This window comes from Monodon monoceros, unplaced genomic scaffold, assembly GCF_005190385.1.
Source record: "Monodon monoceros isolate NGI ecotype Baffin Bay Population unplaced genomic scaffold, NGI_Narwhal_1 Super_Scaffold_3, whole genome shotgun sequence".
NCBI lineage: Eukaryota > Metazoa > Chordata > Mammalia > Artiodactyla > Monodontidae > Monodon > Monodon monoceros.
In genome coordinates, this window is record NW_021703780.1 from 67,736,661 (window position 1) to 67,757,390 (window position 20,730).

Here is a 20,730-nt window from a genome sequence, read left to right on the forward strand (position 1 = left end):
GAGAAAACCTTCTTCTCCCCATAAGACTACTTCTTGGTGCTCTAGTGCCGGTGTCTTTGGTCGGCACCTTCTGCATCTTGGCTTCACAAGCTGGGCAGAAGAACATCAGATAGATCAACGGAAAATGAGTCAAATTCTTAATTTTTTAAAAAGATTTTATGCTTGGTACCTTCATGCACTCCTCCCTCTATAATACCTCCTCTCCTTCAGTATATTTAAAATAAGAATTTGTGAAATATTAGGTTTGTTTACAGATTTTCTCGAGTACTTCTTGTTGGGACAAGAAAAGATGTAGCTGTAACTGAGATGTTTTGATGGCCTCTCAGCGCAAACCTGGAAATCAGAAGAATAAGCTGGCTCCAGGCACAGCGGCAGGATTCAGTTTGGTCCCCAGGCTTCTTCTCTTGGGAAGTTGGATGGACAGGATCTCTTCCTGTCGGGGGACTTTGTGGGAAGTCCTCGGCAGATCACGGAAATGAGGGCTCCCCGCTGTGGAGGCGCCTGGCTTCTTGGCATTTCCTTTTGCCAGTCAAACCCCTGAGGACCCTTCATCACCCTCCTCGCCCTCTTGCCAGATTCCCCAATGGTCAGCCTGGAGGCAGAGATCACATCTGTCCCGTCCCCGGGCGCACAGTGCATCCGTGGCACCACTTAAAGCGTTTCTTCTCCCCACAGCCAGCATGCCCACCAGTGAGACGGAGTCTGTGAACACGGAGAACGTGAGTGGGGAAGGCGAGAACCAAGGCTGCTGTGGGAGCCTCTGGTGAGTGGGGTGGTGGGGGGGGGGTGCCCTGAACTCTCAGCTCCTCCTGGCTTCTTAGAGAAGCAGATATGAGGAAGACACCCAGATTTCAGGGGAGCCCTGGAGCCATGGCCTCAGGTGCAAGAGGGGTGGGGCGGGCTCACCCTGGACCCCTTGGTCCTCCCCCTAGCCCAGATGCCCCAGACCCCCAGCATTTCACCTGCCTCTTCCCTCAGAGCGGTCTGTCCCGCTGAGGTGGAGCCTGCCGCGGGCTGAGCCAGGTAACCCAGCAATTCCCCTGTGTCTACTAGGTGCTGGTGGAGAAGAAGAGGCGCCACCAAGGCCGGGCCCTCTGGGTGTCGGCGGTGGGGGTAAAAGGCCTGATTCTCTGAGCCTGGTGCTGGCGTCAGTGCTTTGAAGGGCTTGTATGGCAGAATAGAATGTGCTACGTATTTAAGTTTCCTTCACTCACGGGGTCTCCCAACCTCATGTATAGTGGCTGGATAACAAGACCCTGGCCGTCCTCGGCTCACGCACTTTGTCTGGAGCCCTGCACCGCCCTCTCCTAACCGTGGAGGATGCCATCACTTTAACACCCACTGGCTTTTTTCTAGACGAGCTGGGCGGCAGCAGCGGGTGCACCAGCAGCGTGCAGAGAGCATCGCCTGCTTTTGGGGGAGGCCCATGCGGTTTTGTCTGCTTTCTGCTGGTGTCCTTTGGGTCTTATGTCTGTTGAGTACAGGTGTCGTCTTTAAGAGAATCTGATCTCCTTTGCAGAGGTTCATAAAAACGATGTGTTAGGAGCAGGAAACTCAACAGTTTCTGAAGTAGATTTGCCTCCTCTCTCTTGCTCTGCCCTCCTACGATAGCATGAAGTAGGCGGGGAATGGGTCTGTCTCGCCACTTTACAGATGAGCGCAGTGAAGCTCCAGAAGGTGCGCTGCTTGCCCAGGCTCTCGCAGTGAGTGACGAGCAGAGCCAGGACTCCGAGCCCAGGGCTCCATGTGCTGCTGTTGAGATGTGAGGCTGAGCTGTGGGCAGGAGAGGGCCTGCTGGCTGCAGTGTGAGGAGTTTGGGTGAGGGGAGAAGAACCCCTGGCATCACCACCTGTGCCAGGGCTGCTCAGGCAGCTAAGAGTCTTCTCTTGCTTGGCCCCCTGCTCGGCGCTCACCCCAGCTGGCCCGCTGCGGGAGCCGGGGGTGCTGGATCCAGGCTTCCGTGCATGGCTTTTATGATATCTCTGCTGAAATGTGGGGGGAGCGTATCCTCAAGACTTCCTAACAGGAATCATATTCTTTTTTGTCTTTCTTTCAGTCAAGCCATCTCAAAGTCCAAGCTCAGGTCAGTATCTTCTTTCTGTACTTAAGCCTGTGTGGGTTTTTTATGTGCAGACTTCCGAATTTTACATAGAGTTGCTCTAGACTTGGTGTATCACTCTGTGGGCGCTAACATTCATGTAGAAGATCAATCTGCCCAGTAAACAGTAAGTACCTGCCTTGGAGAACAGTGTAGTAGGTGCCAAAGATGCCCCCCTCCAAAACAGACAGACCAGTAAGATGCAGCAGTGAGCAACGTTGTGCCTGCTAATGAACCCTTTGCATCCCCTCCCAGCGTCCTTTGTCTAAGAGGGACACTTCCTGTCACTTCTCTGCTTAAAGCTTTTCCATGGAAGGAAGTTCAGGAGGTCTTCTGAGTTGCTCGTAATGTTCTCTTTCTCGCTCTGGGTGCAGGTTACACCGCCTGTTGGTAAAAACTCGTTGAACTGTATACCAATGGTTTGATACTTTTCCGTATAAGTATTATTTTTCAGTTAGAAATAGTGTTTTACCACTATATGCAAAACTTAACTTGAAATGGAATAGAACTACATGTAAAACTTAAAACTGTAAATATTCTAGGGCTTCCCTGGTGGCGCAGTGGTTGAGAGTCCGCCTGCCGATGCAGGGGACACGGGTTCGTGCCCCGGTCCGGGAGGATCCCACGTGCCGCGGAGCGGCTGGGCCCGTGAGCCATGGCCGCTGAGCCTGTGCGTCCGGAGCTTGTGCTCCGCAACGGGAGAGGCCACAACAGTGAGAGGCCCGCGTACTGCAAATAAATAAATAAATAAATAAATAACTACTGAGAGATCAACAACACAAATGAATCACAAATGAATTTTTACTAAGTGAAGGAAGCCAGTCTTAAAAAGCTATATATTGTATGATTCTGTTCATAGGATTCCAGATGATGCAAAATAATAGAGAAGGAGAACGAATCAGTAGTTTCTGGGGCTGGGGTGAGCAGAGTGGATTAACTGCAAAGTGCCATGAAGGAACTTTATTGAGTGATGGAAATATTCTACATCTAGATTGTGGTTACAAACTGTAGAACTAAACAGAGTAAGTTTTACCATATGTGAATTAGATCTCAGTAAACCTGACTTAAAAAAAAAGGGACTTCCCTGGCGGTCCAGCAGTTAAGACTCCGCACTCCCAATGCAGGGGACACAGGTTCAATCCCTGGTCAGGGAACTAAGATCCCACATGCTGTGGGGCGCGGCCAAAAAAAAAAAAAAGAAAGAAAAAAAATTAAAAGCCCTTTCATGGACTTCCTGTTGCCAGAGGGCATTTAAATTCCTTCATAATTTGGCCCCCAGCTCACCAAAACATGGTCTCATGTTTTGACACCCTTCCCAGACTCTGCACTTTGTTATTCTGGACTGCTTTCAAGCCATCAAATGTACCACACACTCCCGTTCTTCCCATCCAAGTCTCTTTGGGGGAGCTGAGTGGAGTGCCCTGCCCTCTCCCCCCGGCTAACTCTTACTCAGCTATCGAGAGCCAGCCCAGACCTCAGCTTTTTGAAGAAGCCTTCCCCGACTCTTCCAAAGATCCCTTGCAGCTCCCTTCTCTTTGCTCCTGTACCCAGTACCCTGGGTGTAACACTCGGTGTGGATTTATAATTACCTGCCACAGCCCAGTATACTGTTCAAGGACAGGGGCCATGGACCATGCCTTCACCTCCACGTGCCTAGTGCAGGGTTTGTGGGGGTGAGACAGTCCCCTAGATTTGGGAGACATCTGTGACTTGTCACTGCAGCGTGAATAGACCCACCAAGGCTGGATCTTGTTCAGGCCACCTTGCTTATGTGTACTGAATTATGCATCACAGGAGAAACCCAGTCTTGTGGGGACAGTTTTTAGTGTCCTCAGTGGACTTCTTCTATGCTGGTTATCATGTTTCCAGCTGCCATTACCATCAGAAACCACATAGCAAGAGCAGTAACCAGATGCACCTTGCCTGTTCCAGGTCTTGCCAAAGAGCTGGCACAACTCTTTCTTTGGCCCCTGGGTTACAGTGTTCTTAGCAGATCGGTGCAGCTGAGTCGGCCAGGGCTACAGCCCTGGACACAGCCTGGCGATTCTTCTGACTCAAGCACCTAAAGGAAGCGCCCACCACCCCCCGTCACTGAGCACAGGCTGGACAGAGCTGACACTGCCACTCGGCCTGCCCTTCCCTGGGACCCCCTTCACCAAGCCATCCTGTGGCAGGGAACGTTTCCTATAGGGAGACGGGCTAAGGGAAAGAATACTTTCTCTAATTACGTACTGCAGCTGCGAATTGGTAGAGGACATGCTACTTGTCTTTTTGGCTCAGCTCATTCTATTTGTATGGAAACATGATTCAATATTAGCTTTTCTCCTGAAGGTATATTTTGAGCATCCCTAGTTAGAAAGGGCACCTGATGACTCAGGAGTACTCAACGTTGACAGCTCTCTCCGGCTCCAGAGGAACCTCCAATTTTAAGAAAGGACTGAAAGTTTCCCTAAAAGGAAAACTCGGGTTTGGGAGCACTTCGCTGCCTGGTAAATTCCGCATGATGACTGAGGTGCTGCGAGAGATGTGTGATAAGCTGGTCTCTCTGCCCTGAGCGCTCGGACAGATCCATGTGCCTCGAGGTGGGCACGTGAACTGCATACGTGTACGAACTCATGATTCTGTGAATATCTAGATTTCCTAACTGGTTTGAGGACTGCATATGACAGATTATGCGGTTATCTAAAGCCATAGGAAGGAAACTGATAGCATGATCATCAAGTCAAGACTGCGCTTTTAAAAGTTGCCTTTTAAAACCAAAGTAATTTGTCTTACGAGGTCTGGTCATTTCTATGCCATTTGTTCTCATCTTTCCTCCCTGCACCCTGAGCCCAGCTGGGACCTCCAGAGTGCAGTTACTCCTCAGTGATGTTGATAAGGTGCTGCCTCTGTCATCCAGGGAGTGACATTTGCTTTTCTTTCAGCCGACGCTGGCGCCGCTGGAACCGCTTCAGTCGCAGAAGGTGTAGGGCTGCCGTGAAGTCTGTCACGTTTTACTGGCTGGTTATTGTCCTGGTGTTTCTCAACACCTTAACCATTTCCTCTGAGCACTACAACCAGCCTGACTGGTTGACACAGATTCAAGGTATAAGCAGAAGCCGTTCTCTTTCTGTTCCGAATAGGGGATCCCTGAGGCTGTCTGACTGCAGTCTAGTCTTTTCTGATGGACATAGGGTAGCATCCAGGACCATTTCCAGTGAGCAGTAGCTTGGAAGGCGGCAGAACCAAGCACAGGGCGCACCTGGAGAGGGGGTGCGGTCTGTGCCATGTGGTGCGTGAAGCACCTCGAAGCTGATAACTCCAGAGCAACTCGTTGTCTTAACCCTGTGACAACCTGGGATCAAGGAATCAGGCAGCTGGAAGGGACCTCATCATCCCTTCTCCCCGTCTCCACTGGAAGCTTTATTTTCCTCTGTAGTTTTCTTGACAAGCGGTGGCTGTTCACCTACCTCGAATGCCCCAGCAGGGAGAATGGGAGCTCATCCCATTCTGAGTTCGACAGTTTTGAGCCATTGTGAAGCCCTGCCTGACATCAACCCAAATCTGTTTCTGTCTGACTCTCCAGCCTGCTGGGTGGCATTTTCTGAAGTGACCCTGATAGGCAACTGCTTCTTAGATCATGGCGCTATAAGGAAGAGGCAACAGATTTTTTTTGTTACTGATTGAAACAAACAAACAAAAACCACGTGATGACCTAAATGCAGAATTGTAGGCTTTCAGGGCTCGAAAGTATCAGAGATTATGTGGTAAGCTGCCCCTCCCCACTTTACAGTCAGTGAAGCTGAGGCCCAGAGAAACCAAGGAACTTCTCCAAGGGGCACACGTCTGGGTAGTAGCCAGAAGTAGGACCAGAGCCTGACAGACGAGCAGACCATAAGCGTTCTTGCTGCATTTCTGTAATTGGGGCAAGAGCAAAGACAAGGGCAGAGGTTCTTGGGGCACTTCTAGCAGTGGCTGGTGAGAGGGAGGTGGGGAGGGAGAGGTCAGAGCCACTCCCATGATGAGATCCCGAGGACATGTGCCCCTTTGTCTTTCTAGATATTGCTAACAAAGTCCTCTTGGCTCTGTTCACCTGCGAGATGCTTGTAAAGATGTACAGCTTGGGTCTCCAGGCATATTTCGTCTCTCTTTTCAATCGGTTTGATTGCTTCGTGGTGTGTGGAGGAATTACTGAAACGATCTTGGTGGAACTGGAAATCATGTCTCCTCTGGGCATCTCTGTGTTTCGCTGTGTTCGGCTCTTGAGAATTTTCAAAGTAACCAGGTGAGGACGTGCGCATCTCACTGCAGGTGTTTTCTGAACGTGGGTGGTGGTCAGCCCTGTCCCCGCCTGGGGGACCTTCTGCTCCATCCCAGGTGGCGCTCTGGGCTCACCCCCTTGTCTTGACTTGCAGGCACTGGACCTCCCTGAGCAACTTGGTGGCATCCTTGTTAAACTCCATGAAGTCCATCGCTTCGCTGCTGCTTCTGCTTTTTCTCTTCATCATCATCTTTTCCTTGCTGGGGATGCAGCTGTTCGGCGGCAAGTTTAATTTCGACGAAACGCAAACCAAGCGGAGCACCTTTGATAATTTCCCTCAAGCGCTTCTAACGGTGTTCCAGGTGGGTCCCCCGCCATCCTTTCCCTGGGCTGCACCTTAGGGGATGCCTTCTCATCTGTCCACGAATCAATAAGACAAAACACTCCATTGTTATCGTATTAGTAACCTCTGCCCTAATAACACTCTGATTAATTTGGTGCCATTTAAGTCATTTGTTTTGCATCTCACTCCCGATCTATGTGCTGTGATTTCACGTTTTTGTGAGACCACTAGTTGTATTCCGAAATAATCAACCAAAAATTTGTGTTTGATTGTATGAGGTTTCTGAGGTTCCTGTGACATAGGCTCTAAAATCCTCTTCTTGTCCTTTGCTAATTTTTGGCGGCAGGCAAGTTTTGTAATCCTGGTTATAATGGATTTATGCAGAGAAGTGACTTCTAAAGCCCTAATGCCTTGGTGTATAGTCAGAGGAATCAGGGTAATTAAAGAGTTGTGACAGCTTTCTGGCCCTTTGTTGTCCTCCCTCGTGTGATGTCATGGGGACACACAGACTCAGGATGTCTCTGCCGTTGGGGCCTTTGCAGGCATCGGGCTGAGAAGGGAGCAGCAGTGTCAGAGGTTCACAGGTGGCCCTGCACTCAGAGGCCCAGCCTCTCCACCCCACCTGGCTGTAAGCTGAGGTGTCCCAAACCCCCACCTTGTGTATTGTGAGCTGAAGCCCTTCCTTAGAGCCTGGCAGGTAGATTTAAAAGACCCATCTGGGGCTTCCCTGGTGGCGCAGTGGTTGAGAGTCCGCCTGCCGATGCGGGGGACGTGGGTTTGTGCCCCGGTCCGGGAGGATCCCACGTGCCACGGAGCGGCTGGGCCCGTGAGCCATGGCCACTGAGCCTGCGTGTCCGGAGCCTGTGCTCCACAACGGGAGAGGCCACAGCAGTGACAGGCCCGCGTACCGCAAAAAAAAAAAAAAAAAAGACCCATCTGCCTGGGAATTCCCTGGCGGTCCAGTGGTTAGGACTCCATGCTTCCACTGCAGGGAACGTGGGTTCCATCGCCGGCCGGGAAACTAAGATCCCACAAGCCACGCAGCGCCCTTGTTGCCCTCATCTGTCCTTGTTGCTTTTCACATGCGATGCCAGCAGTGAGTCCTGCGGGAGAGGGGGGAAGGCCTGGCGGGAGGGGCAGTGGACATGGACGTCCCACGGTGGCTCCTCCAGTGCTCAGCTCTGTGACCTTGGAAAGTCACTATTTTCTGAAAAATGAGAGCCTAGGGAATGATCTCTAAGGTTCTTTCCTACTTGGACGTTTCGAAGTGAATGGAATTACTGTCACTGCTCTAGACCTGGCCTGTAGCAGTAAAGTACAATATTAACTCGGTTTTAATTTTTGGCCACTGATGAGTCTTTTTTTTTTGGTACTTTCAGAGAAACCTGCATGGTGGCGGTGGTTTTTGTAGTACGTGTGCACGGCACAAAATTCAAATGTTAAAAAAGCGTATACAGGGACAAGTCTCCCTCCCACCCAGCCGCCATTTTCCCGCTGTCGGAGGCAACCACCATTAAGCAGATTCTTCGGTGTTCTCCCAGTATATTCGCTCAGGTGTAAATAAACCTACCTACCCGCCTATCTACCTACAGATGGTAGCTCATCCTACGTGCTTTTTTTCATCTTTCCTTTTAACACCTAACATGTCCTTAAGAACCTTCTTTACTGGTCCGTAAAAAGCTGCTGCCTCCTTTTCAATGCTGCTCTGTTTTGTGGTGTGGGCGTGCCAGGATTCATGGGTCCAGTCCCCTGCTGATGGATATTCCACTGTGTCTCGTCTTGGCTGAGTGGATGACCTTGAAGATACACCATGGGGCACGTGTGTGACAGTAGGTCTGTAGGATAAATTCCCCCAAGCTGGTTTAAAGGGTGTGTGTCCATTTTTAACTTTGACACCCTTGCCCAAGTATTGTCTTCAAGGCTGTGGTAGTTCATCCTCCGGTGATGGGGTGTGGGGACTGCCCATTACCTAACTCCCTTTCACCATAGTGCGTGTTCAGACGTTTCGATTACTGCCCGTCTGGTAGGTGGAAATGGTATCTCATTGTAGTTTTAATTGATATTACTGTTGTCAGAAGTGATGTTGAATGTCTTCTCAGGTGGGCAGGAGCCAGTTATTGTTCCTTTTCTGTGAATTGCTTCGCCTTGTCAAACCATTTGCCAAATTTCTATTTGGTTGTACGGCCCGTTTTCTCTGGGTATGCATATACGTGTTTAAATGCACAAAGGTCCTGGAGAGACACACCAACAGCATGCTCCTGGGGAGCGGACCGAATGGGCAGGGGTGTAGTCAAAGGGTACACAAGTCTTACATGGAATGCTATTTTATTTTCACCAGAAGAGTTAACTCATGTATTTATGTGATTAAGCATAACATTTAAAAAACTATAGGATAACAGATGCATTTGTTCAGTGCAAACTGAACTGTGAAAGGCAGGTTACACCAGACACGGGCAGCCCCCAGGAGCTCTGGGAGAACCGTGGGAACTGTGAGTCCACCTGCCCGCTGATCCCAGTTTTGGCTTCTTAGATTCTGACAGGTGAAGACTGGAATGCTGTGATGTACGATGGCATTATGGCCTACGGGGGCCCGTCGTCTTCGGGAATGATCGTCTGCATCTACTTCATCATCCTCTTCATTTGTGGTAACTGTATCCTTCAGCCTTCAGGCTGGCCCGGGCCGCCTTGTTGTCCCTGTCGTGTTTGCTGTCTTCCTCTCTGAGTTTCCCCGTGGCAATGGTGGTAGCCGTGGTGGTGGGGAGGTGAGTGCCCTCACCTCACTCTTGTGCCCTCCTTTGCTGTTGCTAGGGCAGCACAGGAGAAGCAGAGTCTCAGTTAGGCTTTGAGGAATGAGAGCAGCCATGGGAGGGAGCCTGAGACGGCACGTGGGCTGCACCAGTGGCCACCCACTCGGCATGACGTCCCCTCTCCTGTACAGGTCCCAAGGCATGGCTTAGGACAAAGCCCTGTTGTTCTCTGTGCCATCACCCTTGAGGGTGTAGGGAGGAAAAATGTCCCTCTAGCTTGCAGGTTCTTTTGGCTGGCTTGTAATCAAACTGAGGTAAGACAGATTAAGAGGCGGAAAACAGATTTAATTTCATACAACATCCCTTGAGCTGTATGTTCTCTAGCTTGTTAGTGAATTTTCTTCAGGGTGGAAACCCCAGTGCAAACCTATGGGGACAATGCTTTGTTCTTCAGTGTATTATGTGGAAGTCCCTCTTTCAACACAGAGAAATCCTAGGAGTCTCTCATGCAGCTCCAACAGCCCTGCTGCAGGGAACCACCCTGCTCCCCCTGCCCGGAGGGCAGCTCTCCTGCCCGGCTGTCTGCATATGCCTCTTACTGCCTGTGGGTCCTGCTGGAGTTTGGGGTGGCATTTCTCCATCTTCCCGACTAGATGAGAAGCTTCTTGAGTCAGCGATCTCTTTTTGTATTCGCGTGTCTCGTGGCTTGCACCACAGGGTCATGCACGCACAGCCCTTGGTCAGTGTTTGTTAAGTGAATGATCAGTATTTTCTTTTTCTGCTCTTCTCGTGATTAATTCTTTAGGCCACAGCTGTATACTGGCCCTAATCGGCAGAGAAGTATTCCCTGGCCACTTTCCAGTTAGATATTGTGTTTTCTTTGCAGTACATGTGTCACTCTCTGAAATCCTTAAGTAGTTTATGTTCTGTCCCCCCCAGCTAGAATAGACGCTACTTGGGAGCTTGGACTCCAGTCTGTCCTGTTTCCTCCCATGTCCCCAGCACCCAGAACGGTGCCTGGCACATCAGAGGTGCTTGACAGATGTTTTCAAATAGATTCCACAGCACACCACTGTTTAGGAGGGTCTGGTGGGTAATGCTTCTAAAAACAGATAATGGGTATTTGCTCTTGGAAACCACCTGTTACAAACTTGCAAGATTTTCCTGTGGTTTATTACTCTGCGTTTTCTTTCTACTACCTAAAAGAATCTAGTGTCATTTTAAGACTAGAGATGCAGTATTTGTTCCTTGCGATCATTAGTAGGGATTCTCAGTGCAGTTATTCCCAGCACTAATCGTTTTCTGAGCCATGATTACCCCACGTCTGTCAGAGGAGAGCTCGTGTTGCCAAGCCATCGCCAAGCCCAGGACAAACTGCTTCCCCAGGCTCATTGCCGCTCTGTTAAAAAATAATCCTACTGTATCAAAGGTGTTTTGAAAGCCTTCATAGAATCCACTCACATTTCTGTCCTCTTTAAAGACTTGAATAGGTCAAGCGTGACATCCCCTGGAAGCCTGCTCATTATCAGCGCCTTGTTAGGTTATGTTTGTTGACATGTTCGGCAACCTGCCTGAGAGTTCAGATTGCGGGGGGTGTGTGGGACTGTGCTGTGCCTCTCCCGTCTTGGGGTCCCTGGGCTCCCGTTGTCTTGCACGCAGGTGGCGGTACGTCAGCTAGAGGGAAGCATCAGTCAGAGAACGGAGTCGTCTTGACCTGTTTATTGCCCTCTGATCCCTGTGCTTCTCCAAAATGTACTTAACTGCTAACAAGTAAGAAACAGGCATCGTCTGATTTGGGAACCTTATTCAGCATATTTTTTTCAGTCATTCAAGGAAACCACACATAGGACATTATAGTAAGAGCCAAAAACCTGATAACTTGTTCAGTCACCTAACTTTTTACTATTTGCAAAAATGAAATTCAACCACAATAGTCTAAGATACAGCCACCGGGGGACAGTGCAGAGGAGTGGTCCAGCGCCATCGGGCAATAAGGCAGGCGTGCTGGAGTCGGTCAGTGTTTGTGGAATGAACGAATGAACGAGGTATTCACAGACTCGGAAGGTCATTTCAAATAAGAAAGGCTCCGGCTGCCTTGTGCGACGGGATCATCATTTGAATAATGTGTAGCCTTTGCGGGGTCTTATTTGGAAAGGACACCCCAGATAGATATGTTGTGGGTGTGAGTGTTTTAAAAGAAAGAAAACAAAAGGCATAAAGCGAAATGCAAAATGCATAAAAACAACACGCTTATGTTATAGATTGTTTTATGCAATGTGTCATAGCCATAGACCCCTAGATGTATAGACACATACGCACAAGCACATACATGCACACGCATGAAGGGGAATGTTGGCGTTTGTAGGTTTTCATGGGTTTTGGTGAATCTTAATTTTGTTTTTGGCCAGCTTATCTTCTACAGGTTCTAGTTCTTTTTGAAAAAAAAATGGGACTCCGGTCTCCTAGCTTTACCAAGTGAACATAGCACTAGGGGACAGTTACCTGTCACCAGCCTCCTGAACACGGGGGTGTTTCATTGCCATTATTGACCGTGCGTAGCTGCATTTAGAACCGTGTTGCATCCTTAACGTTTTCAAATCAGATATTCTACTGAACGTCTTCTTGGCCATCGCTGTAGACAACTTGGCAGATGCTGAAAGTCTGAATACTGCTCAGAAAGAGGAAGCTGAGGAAAAGGAAAGGAAGAAGATTGCCAGGTAACCCCATTTCCACCTGGGCGGTTTGCTGAGGGGTTTGCCCCGAGGAGCCGTTCGCAGGTGGGGCCTGCCGGGGCGCCCGGCTGCACGGCAGCTGCAGCTCCTGTGCTGCTGCTTTGTGGCGATCCTGGCTGGTCCTGTGAGGCCGACCAGAGAGGATGGACTCCTGGGCAGAACCCAGGCCCTCGGCTCTCATCCCCTCGGAGCTGAGAGCAGGAGTCACGCGTCCCCATGCTTCACGAATCACTGCAGTTAGTTTTGGCGTCATAAAATAAATGATGCGTTCAATGCTGATTAGCTCTTGGATGAGAATTTTAATAAGATGATCTGTGTAATGAATCCAGTGCAGTGAGGTGAACAGGAAGCTCTGGGTGTGGGTTGTGCTACGTTCTTGCTATTAGGGTTGTTTCCAATTAACTTCCGTCCTTCCCTGGGCCACTGTTGATTCAGAATCCTGATTGGCTTTTTTATACAAGGCAGTATGGTTACGTGGTTTTTTTTTTGTTCTCTCCTCTTCTCTGTAGAAAAGAAAGCCTGGAAAATAAAAAGACCAACAAACCAGAAATTAACCAGATAGCCAACAGTGACAACAAGGTAGATGTTACATTCTCCACTTTGTTTCAAAATGATTCTGTTGATATCACCGTAAATGTACCCTTTACACCATGACAGTGTTGTGTGTGGTATTTTGGAGTAGTGAAAGTGTGGCACCCCGTCATAGACACTGGCTTTCCTGGGGTGTCAGTGAATTAAGGCGCTTAGCTGGTTGTTAACGGTATTTCACCAGAGAGCTGGTATGATGCATACTGAACTGGTCTGACTGCTTATTTCTTCTTGATTGGAATGATGTGGTCAGGCCTGACCTGTGTCAGTATCTTCTCAGTGGGGATTAAAACCAAGGATTGCTGAAAGATGTCTGTCCCCAGAGTGCGGGTGTCTCAGGATCAGAGGGTCTGGGCGCTTAAGGCCCTACTGTGAAACTTTGTGCACCGTGTCAGCTCTGGATTTCTCATTAATTTGTTCATTTATTCACTGAGTCAGTAAATACTTTTTGAGTGGTGACTGTGTGTCAGATACTGGGAACCGGGAACGGCCAAGACCAGCGAGGTCCCTGCGTGCGTGGGGCTCTCAGTCTGGCGGGGTGGCAGGAATCCGTAAGGCAGTTCTCATGTAGCGTGGGTGCCAGTGTTGGGAGAGGAAGAGGCATGGGTGGGGCTGGCTGTCCATGGCTGGGTAGGGGTTACACCAGTTTACTCCTCTTCTGCCCTCAGACCTTCTGTTTTCAGCAGAGTCACCATCTGGGGGCACCAGCTGTCCCGACACACTTACATACAGTGCACACTCTGGAGACAGTTCCTCTGCCCCGTGCTGGACGGCAGGGTTGAGCCTTTACTTGCCCCTCTCGAGTACATTTAAGTCAGTCTCCGTTCCTCCCAAGACCTCTTTGTCTTCCCAGGTCACCATCGATGACTACCGAGAAGAAGATGAGGACAAAGACCCCTACCCGCCTTGTGATGTGCCAGGTATGTGGCGGAGGCCCGAGACAGGCTCTCAGCGCGTGAGCCATGTGTCTTTACTCTCACTCTGATCAGCGGCTGAGTCTGTGGCTGGCTGGCCCATCTGGGCGCACGCGGGGCTGCCGAGGCTGCCGAGGCCGCCGAGGCCACGGGTGCAGTCCCCTCGTGGGCCGGTTAGCTCTGCTTTTCCTCGTGGTTGCAGGCGGCTCATGTAACCTAGGCTCCAGGGGGTGGGGAGAGAACGTGCAGGTGGAGCGGGGCAAGCCCACACTGGGCTGGGACATCTCTCTAGGAGACGGCCAGTTATCAACATTCACCTGATACTTTCACCTCGACTGGGGCCTTTACTGGCTGACGTAGGAGGGACCGTGGAATCAGGGAGCCTGGGGGCCTGTGTGTGACTTGAAACCCCACACAGCTTTTCAGGCTGAAGCTGAGCACGGAGGTTGCTGGGGAAGCAGCAAGGTGCTGGGGGGATGGGCAGTGAGAATCCCACAGCTGCCACCTTCACCTTCGCTCAGACCTTAAACTGCTGGGGCCTCATTCCCACAGCTACGCATGCTCACCAGACGGCCGCTTCTCAGCCCCTCCCCGCCCCCATATACTCTCCGTTCGGATTTGGAAGGGTTTTGATTAATGTAAGCTGATAGACGATGTTAACGTTTAAGCCAAATATTCATGTGAAATTGAGGACGACCATGGAAACCCAAATGCAGTCTTTGTTTATTTCACGCCGAAAAAAAAAGTGTCTCCTTTAAAGTAGGTGAAGAGGAAGAGGAGGAGGAAGAGGATGAACCCGAGGTTCCTGCTGGCCCCCGTCCTCGAAGAATGTCTGAGTTGAACATGAAAGAGAAAATCACCCCCATCCCCGAAGGGAGCGCTTTCTTCATTCTTAGCAAGACCAACCCGTAAATATCCCCTTTCTAGTTGCACGGCTGCCCCGTCTCCCCCAGAACCCTACAGGTTGCTTGAGGGTGGCTGGGGATGGGGTGAGGGAAGATGGTTCTCAGCCCCTTTCTGCGCCTGAGCGTCGGGGCCCCCAAGCCCCCTCGGACCCCTGTCCTGCTCCAGCCTTGCCTTTGCCCTCTGTGCATCTCTTCCTAGCCTTCCTGTGCCTGGACCAGGGGCTTAGGGGTGTGACCCGGTCCTGGGAGAAGTGCTGTTCCAGATTCTCCTCCCCACCAACCCCTGCACTGGGCCAGCAGTGGTGCAATACTGTGGCTTGGTCAGAGCCCACAGCTCTGGTGTGCCGTGAGTCGTCACTTGTGAAGTGTTTTCCATCCAAAGGACCCTTTCTTCACGAGGGGGCCTCTGTTAAGATGCTGTGGGGGATGAGGATTTTGACCAACTTCTGCAGAGTATCTTCACCCAGAGATCCAGTTTAGTTGATTACTTTTCCCTATTGAGTTTGATGGTGATAAAGTAATAATCGCTCAGTGATATTGTATAGATGGCAGCTGTTCGGTTCAGCTCCCTGATATCCTGCTTAAAATGCATTTCTCTTGTTGAAATGATCATGTGCTCACCAGGAACATGGTAATTACTCACAAGTACTGTAAGAGGAAGATGTGTATTTACTAGCTGGTTTCTAGGTTTCAAATGATCTGGGAAGGAGTGAAGTGCCAGGGGGAATCGATGGCTCCCGGAAAGGTTTCTAGAATTGCAGAAGCAGTTCTGGGCTGTCAGCAAAGAACTCCATAAATTCACAGGCTCCAGGGAGACATAGGTGGGAAGCAAGGGGGGCCGCAGTCTTACAGACTTGAAGACTGGATGGTAGTCTTCATCACTCATCACCGTTGACAGTTTGGGTATCTCTTTTAAAAAGTTATTCAGCTGAGTCACTGACATCTACAGCTCATTACGTCTGCCTATATTGGAGGAATGGATCGATTTTCCCCCAAAGCTTTGAGCACTCCTGCCCTCACAGCACTGGAAGGCCTTCCCTAGCTGCTGATGGCTTGCAGGCCCTCCAGGGACCACATCCCAGCATTAAGCAGCCCCAAAAGGGAAGATTTGAAGCAAGGGGTCACCTTCATATAAAGTGGACTCCAGTTTTTAAAGTGAAAAAAAAACGTTTCAAAGGAAAACCTACATGTATTCTATAGACAAAAATAATCTTTAAATTCTAAAGTCAAACATTGAGGCTAAGGGAAGTCAGGCACTAACTAACTAGCCCATGGGACATCAGGGGCGTCAGGAAAGGCTCTGATGGCCTGTGGAGCCATTGTGAGAGCCGGGGCTGGGGGTGCTGAGCACACGCGGTAGCATCCTTCTAAGATTCTTGCATGATGGTGTAACTTTCACTTGACTTTCTCAGAAGTACTTGTTGTGGGTCGACTCCCCCTCCTCCCTGCAAAAATAGCACTTATGACAGAATCTCCACATAACAGGAGATTGCACCAAGCCTCACTTACCGTGGTCATGTTTTGATACAGCCCAACTGCTGGGATTGCTTCCATTCTTTCTGAGCTCTTGGCATGAGCTCTGACCTTGGTCTCTGTTCCAAGGCAGGGAAAGGGAGCAGCTGGGCTTCATGTTATGGTGGGGATATGTCACCCTCAGACCTGGATTGGAAATCTTCCCCTGGTCCCTACTATCTGGGTCACCTTTTTTTTTTTTTTGGCCACACTGCTCGGCTTGTGGGATTTTAGTTCCCTGACCAGGGATCACACCTGGGCCCTCGGCAGTGAGAGCATAGAGTCCTAACCACTGGACCGCCGGGGAATTCCCATAGCTGGGTCGCCTTAAGAACGTTCTTTCACAGGCTGAAGCCTCAGTCTCTTCACCTTTAGAAGGACAGTGTCCACACTTTTAAGGACTCAGTGAATGGTGTCTGCAGTGTGTCCATACAGAACACTTGGGGTCTGCCATCCTGGGGTTTCCAGGGGCTGATGGTCCGGTGGGTCCGTTTGCTGGGTCGGGGCTTGGGCGGCACAGGGACAGCTGTCCTCCACCTGGTTCGTCAACGCGGAGTGGCCCTAGTGTGCTGAGGGCCCGGGCCCTTCTGGGGCTGCGTCCATGCGGCGGCTTTCCCCGCAGGATCCGCGTGGGCTGCCACAAGCTCATCAACCACCACATCTTCACCAACCTTATCCTCGTCTTCATCATGCTGAGCAGCGCTGCCCTCGCCGCCGAGGACCCCATCCGCAGCCACTCCTTCCGGAACACTGTAAGCCCCCAGCGAGGACGGCAGGGTGGGGCTCCCCGGGTTGGTGCTGAGCTCTTGGGCAGAGGCCGCGTCCGTGCAGGGCCTGCAGGGGCCATGAGGGCAAAAGCTCAAGTGGGCCTCTTGTTCACCTGCAGGCATTTTGTTTCAGGTTTGTCAGTGCCAGAGAGGTTTTGTTTTATGGGCACAAACCTTTATTGAATCATATATTTTATACCTCGTTTCAAATATTCTGCAATAGCTGAGTATTTTCAGGAGCTCGGCTTCTCTACCTCTCCGTTCCTCGCTGCCAACATTTTGGTCCCTCTTTCCCCCTCCCTGGTCCAATTCACATGCACACCTATTTTGAGATTCCCGCCTGGTGGCAGCATCCAGCAGGAGAGAAAGTAAAATTGAAACCAGGTGTGTCACATGCCCGGGAGCTCTTATGTAGGGTTGGCAGGAAGACTTAAATGCGCAAAGCTACTTGGTTCTGTTACTGACAAGAAATACAAGTTAGGGAGATGACACATGTGGACCTGAAGGGTTCAGTGGAGAAGAACTAAGTTTTGGTTAGTTTGGGGCAGGAGGTGCCTTTACGAAGAAAACAAGCAGAGGGTTTATTCTTGTATTTGTAATCAGTTTCGTAATTTAGGGCTGGCTCCCTTCCCCAGCATCGATGTTGGGCAGAGACTGGTACCTAAATCACTTCCTGCCTGAGAAATTCAGTCTCAGCAGGTCAGCTGTCAGCACTGAGAACAGTCCAGAGGCAAGACAGCTTCAGAGGACGGTAGCCTGTTGACTGCCCGGCCTCAATACCGTAGCGTAGTTTCAGATGATCGCCCAGAAAGCTGCCCGGGGAAGGAGGCCCGCAAGTGTGCGAGGCCATCAGGGGTCGCTGCCTTGCCTGGCTGGTACCTCTTTCTGTACTAGAGATTTGTGGATTTAGACGAATCACCAGATCAGTGTCCCACGATTTCAGTTGTGACAACCAAGCCCTGTGCCGTCTTTTCATTTCCAGTGCTCTTGGTTTGAAGCCTGGCAAACCCAATCTATCAGATTGCTGAAACTCGAGGACCCTGATACAAAGATTAAAGGATCTTCCCCTCAAAGCATGTGTGGGTGATGTAAAGATGAAGGCCCTGAGCCTGTCGCAATCTGTACTCAGAGGTTAGGGCTTTTGTTAAGATTCTCGAGGCTGTCTAAACACTCAGATGCAACAAGGCCCTCAGTGTCACTGGTTCCATCCTGAAGATGAGACACAAGGGGGGAAAGCTGTTTGGGAAAAAAATACCATTATGTGATGGACTAGGTCAGAAGCTAGTCCTAGAACACAGATTGACAAAGAGTTAATTTATATGCGGGCCTCATGTTCTAAGTTTTTATTGTAATTACTTCCCCGTGGGTTCATTTCCCTGCAACTTTTCCCAAGAATGTTATTGTTCGTTTTTAATAGATGTACATATGTATGTGTGTCTTGCTTTTAAAATACCACAGTGTCTTTATTTGACTGTAGTCAGAACACTTAACATGAGATTTTCCTTGACAAAATTTTAAGGATACAAGACAGTATCCTTAACCCTGGGCACCATGTTGGATGGCAGATCTCTGAAACTCACTCACCTTGTATGACAGGAACTTTACCCGTGTCCACCGCCCACAGCCCCTGACAACCGCCATTCTGCTTTCTCTCTGCGAGTTTCACTACTTTAGATACGTCATATAACTAATATCATGCAGTGCTTTTTTATTTTTTTTTTTTTAAAAAACCTTAGCTGATGCATTAGTGGAAAAGAGAAAGGAGGCAGAGTGAGGAAAGAACAACCTGCATCCAAGAGCTTTGACCCTGGGTACCAGGCTGAGTTGTTGGCTTGTCGGCAGCTGTGTCATTCTTGGCTACCCACGTGCTTTCAGCAGGCACAGCCCTGCTGCGACCTCGGAGGGGCTAAGGAGGAGGGGCGGGGTTCCCTGTGGGCAGCCTTGGTAGTGTACTGGGAAAGACCTTTCGTCGCCTGGCCGGAAACACAGATACACAGAAGGGTTCCAGTAAAATTTATAAATCCCCAAGTGGAAACACTTTGGGAAATGAATAATACTGTCTGAAGAGAGAGAACTTCAGCAAGGAGGGCTGCCTTTGAAACGAGGCCCTGCCTTAGTGTAGCAGTAGTAAGGACTCCCCTGGGGTGGGTCCCACACGGACACAGCAGGGCCCGCGGCTCTGGACTGACACATCGGAGGCCTGGCTTCCCGCTCAGCGATGCCGAGACTGGCCGAGTGGCCTGAGCAGCGGCCCGTTTTCAGCATCCACCTCTGTGAAATGAACGGAGTTGGCCTGGGTGGGCTTCACGGGTTACCTTCCAGGGCCACTCTCTTCAGTTCCCCCAAACCACAGGGCCCAGTTGTCATGCAGATAAGCAGCCCAGACGGCCTCTTCCAGTGGCAGAGCCTCGGCTGCTGTGTTTGTGGCCGAGGATTCTCTGTGGGCAGCCTTAGACAGCCCCACTGCTACCCACCTGCCCGCCCTTCAGCCCCCATGGCTCTGAGGAGAAGCAGGGACCCCAGAAGGGGTTAGCAGGACTCCACTGCTTGGAAAGGAGACGGTATTCTCAGGAATGCTGATAAAGTGGCCTGGACCATCATTCAGAGGCCAAGTCAGTCCGTTCTTTGAATGGGCCCAGCAAGGAAAACACCTGCCTTGAGAGAGAGCGAGCAGTGTTAGATGCAGAGCAGCTGGCAGGAGGAAGATGATAAGCGAAACTCTTCCTTGCAGGTTTCTCCAGCCCGGCACATCGGTGGGGGAAGGATGTTTGCTCCCTGATTGAATGGGCTGGAATTGGAGGGGACACGCGGCCCCATTTGGTGCCACTAATACCTTTGTTTACATTTTCCCTCCAATCCAAAGTTCAGCTGAATGACAGCATATTTCATTCTACCAAAAAGGCAGTTAAAAATCTAGAATGTGTGTGAGACTAATTTATCTGGCGCCACAAGTTACTTATCAGCATAGTGCTTTCCTAAGTGAGCCTCTGTCTGCCCAGAACACGAGGCTGGGCCGGGGGGCGGGGGACGGTCACCCGGAGTGCTTACAGGAGGTAAGTATCCCCAAAGTTCTTGGTTGGACCAAGGTGGGGCCCTTTGAGCATGTCTGCACTTTCCTCCAGGGTGGCAGGCATATCCCGGGAGAACGGGTCTCTGACCGCTTGTGGGCGTGTAGCTGTTGGGGTTTGTCCAGATGCCTTTTTCTCATCTCCACGTGTTGTGCCTTGCAGATACTGGGTTACTTTGACTATGCTTTCACAGCCATCTTTACTGTTGAAATCCTGTTGAAGGTAATGGCTTTTTCATTGATCCTCGCATACTCTGAAGCAGCGGTAGCAATAACGGTGGCAATTCTTTGTTTACCTTCCAGATGCTAGGTTATGCAGATTATGTCTTCACTGGTACTTTTGCATTTGAGATCGTTTTGAAGGTAACAGGTGCCACAGGAGTGTGTTTCAGGGGCCTGCTCCTGTGTGTGACACACGGCCAAGACGCGTGGCGTGCTTTTGGCTGTTTTCAGTTTTTGTCCTCTGTGATCAAGCTCCGCTTTTCTTTTTTTTTTTAACCAAAGGATTTTTTTCCTGTAACCATTCAACTTGTTTTTGCTGTTTCTTTTTAACCTTTGAATGCATGTAGGAGCTACTTTGGCTTCCTAATAGTGATTGGGAATTATATTTTGCTCCTTTTTTAATGTCCTCTGAAATGTGTCAACTGATAACAGATACAACACTATGTGTGAACTTTCTTCCACCCTTCTTGACATCAAAGTCGGAGGAAAAGCATTTCTCCTGCGAAGGGAATGTCTCTCTTCTCATTTCTTTGACTGCATTATGTTTTCAGTGCCCTAAAAGAGTAACACACTATTTTCTTGCAACAGGATTTGC

General features: G+C 50.1%; 1 protein-coding gene across 1 annotated transcript in view; it reads left to right on the top strand.

The window, feature by feature from the left end:
* CACNA1D (calcium voltage-gated channel subunit alpha1 D) overlaps nucleotides 1–20,730 on the top strand; it is a 323,373-nt gene that overhangs the window by 230,012 nt on the left and 72,631 nt on the right. Inside the window, exons 10-21 of the mRNA XM_029243849.1 lie at nucleotides 676–763; nucleotides 2,057–2,083; nucleotides 5,023–5,183; nucleotides 6,137–6,362; nucleotides 6,493–6,700; nucleotides 9,212–9,332; nucleotides 12,031–12,145; nucleotides 12,670–12,739; nucleotides 13,602–13,668; nucleotides 14,426–14,570; nucleotides 16,702–16,831; nucleotides 20,077–20,136. Coding sequence (XP_029099682.1) covers nucleotides 676–763; nucleotides 2,057–2,083; nucleotides 5,023–5,183; nucleotides 6,137–6,362; nucleotides 6,493–6,700; nucleotides 9,212–9,332; nucleotides 12,031–12,145; nucleotides 12,670–12,739; nucleotides 13,602–13,668; nucleotides 14,426–14,570; nucleotides 16,702–16,831; nucleotides 20,077–20,136 — 1,418 coding nt within the window. The remainder of the gene's footprint in view (nucleotides 1–675; nucleotides 764–2,056; nucleotides 2,084–5,022; nucleotides 5,184–6,136; nucleotides 6,363–6,492; nucleotides 6,701–9,211; nucleotides 9,333–12,030; nucleotides 12,146–12,669; nucleotides 12,740–13,601; nucleotides 13,669–14,425; nucleotides 14,571–16,701; nucleotides 16,832–20,076; nucleotides 20,137–20,730) is intronic.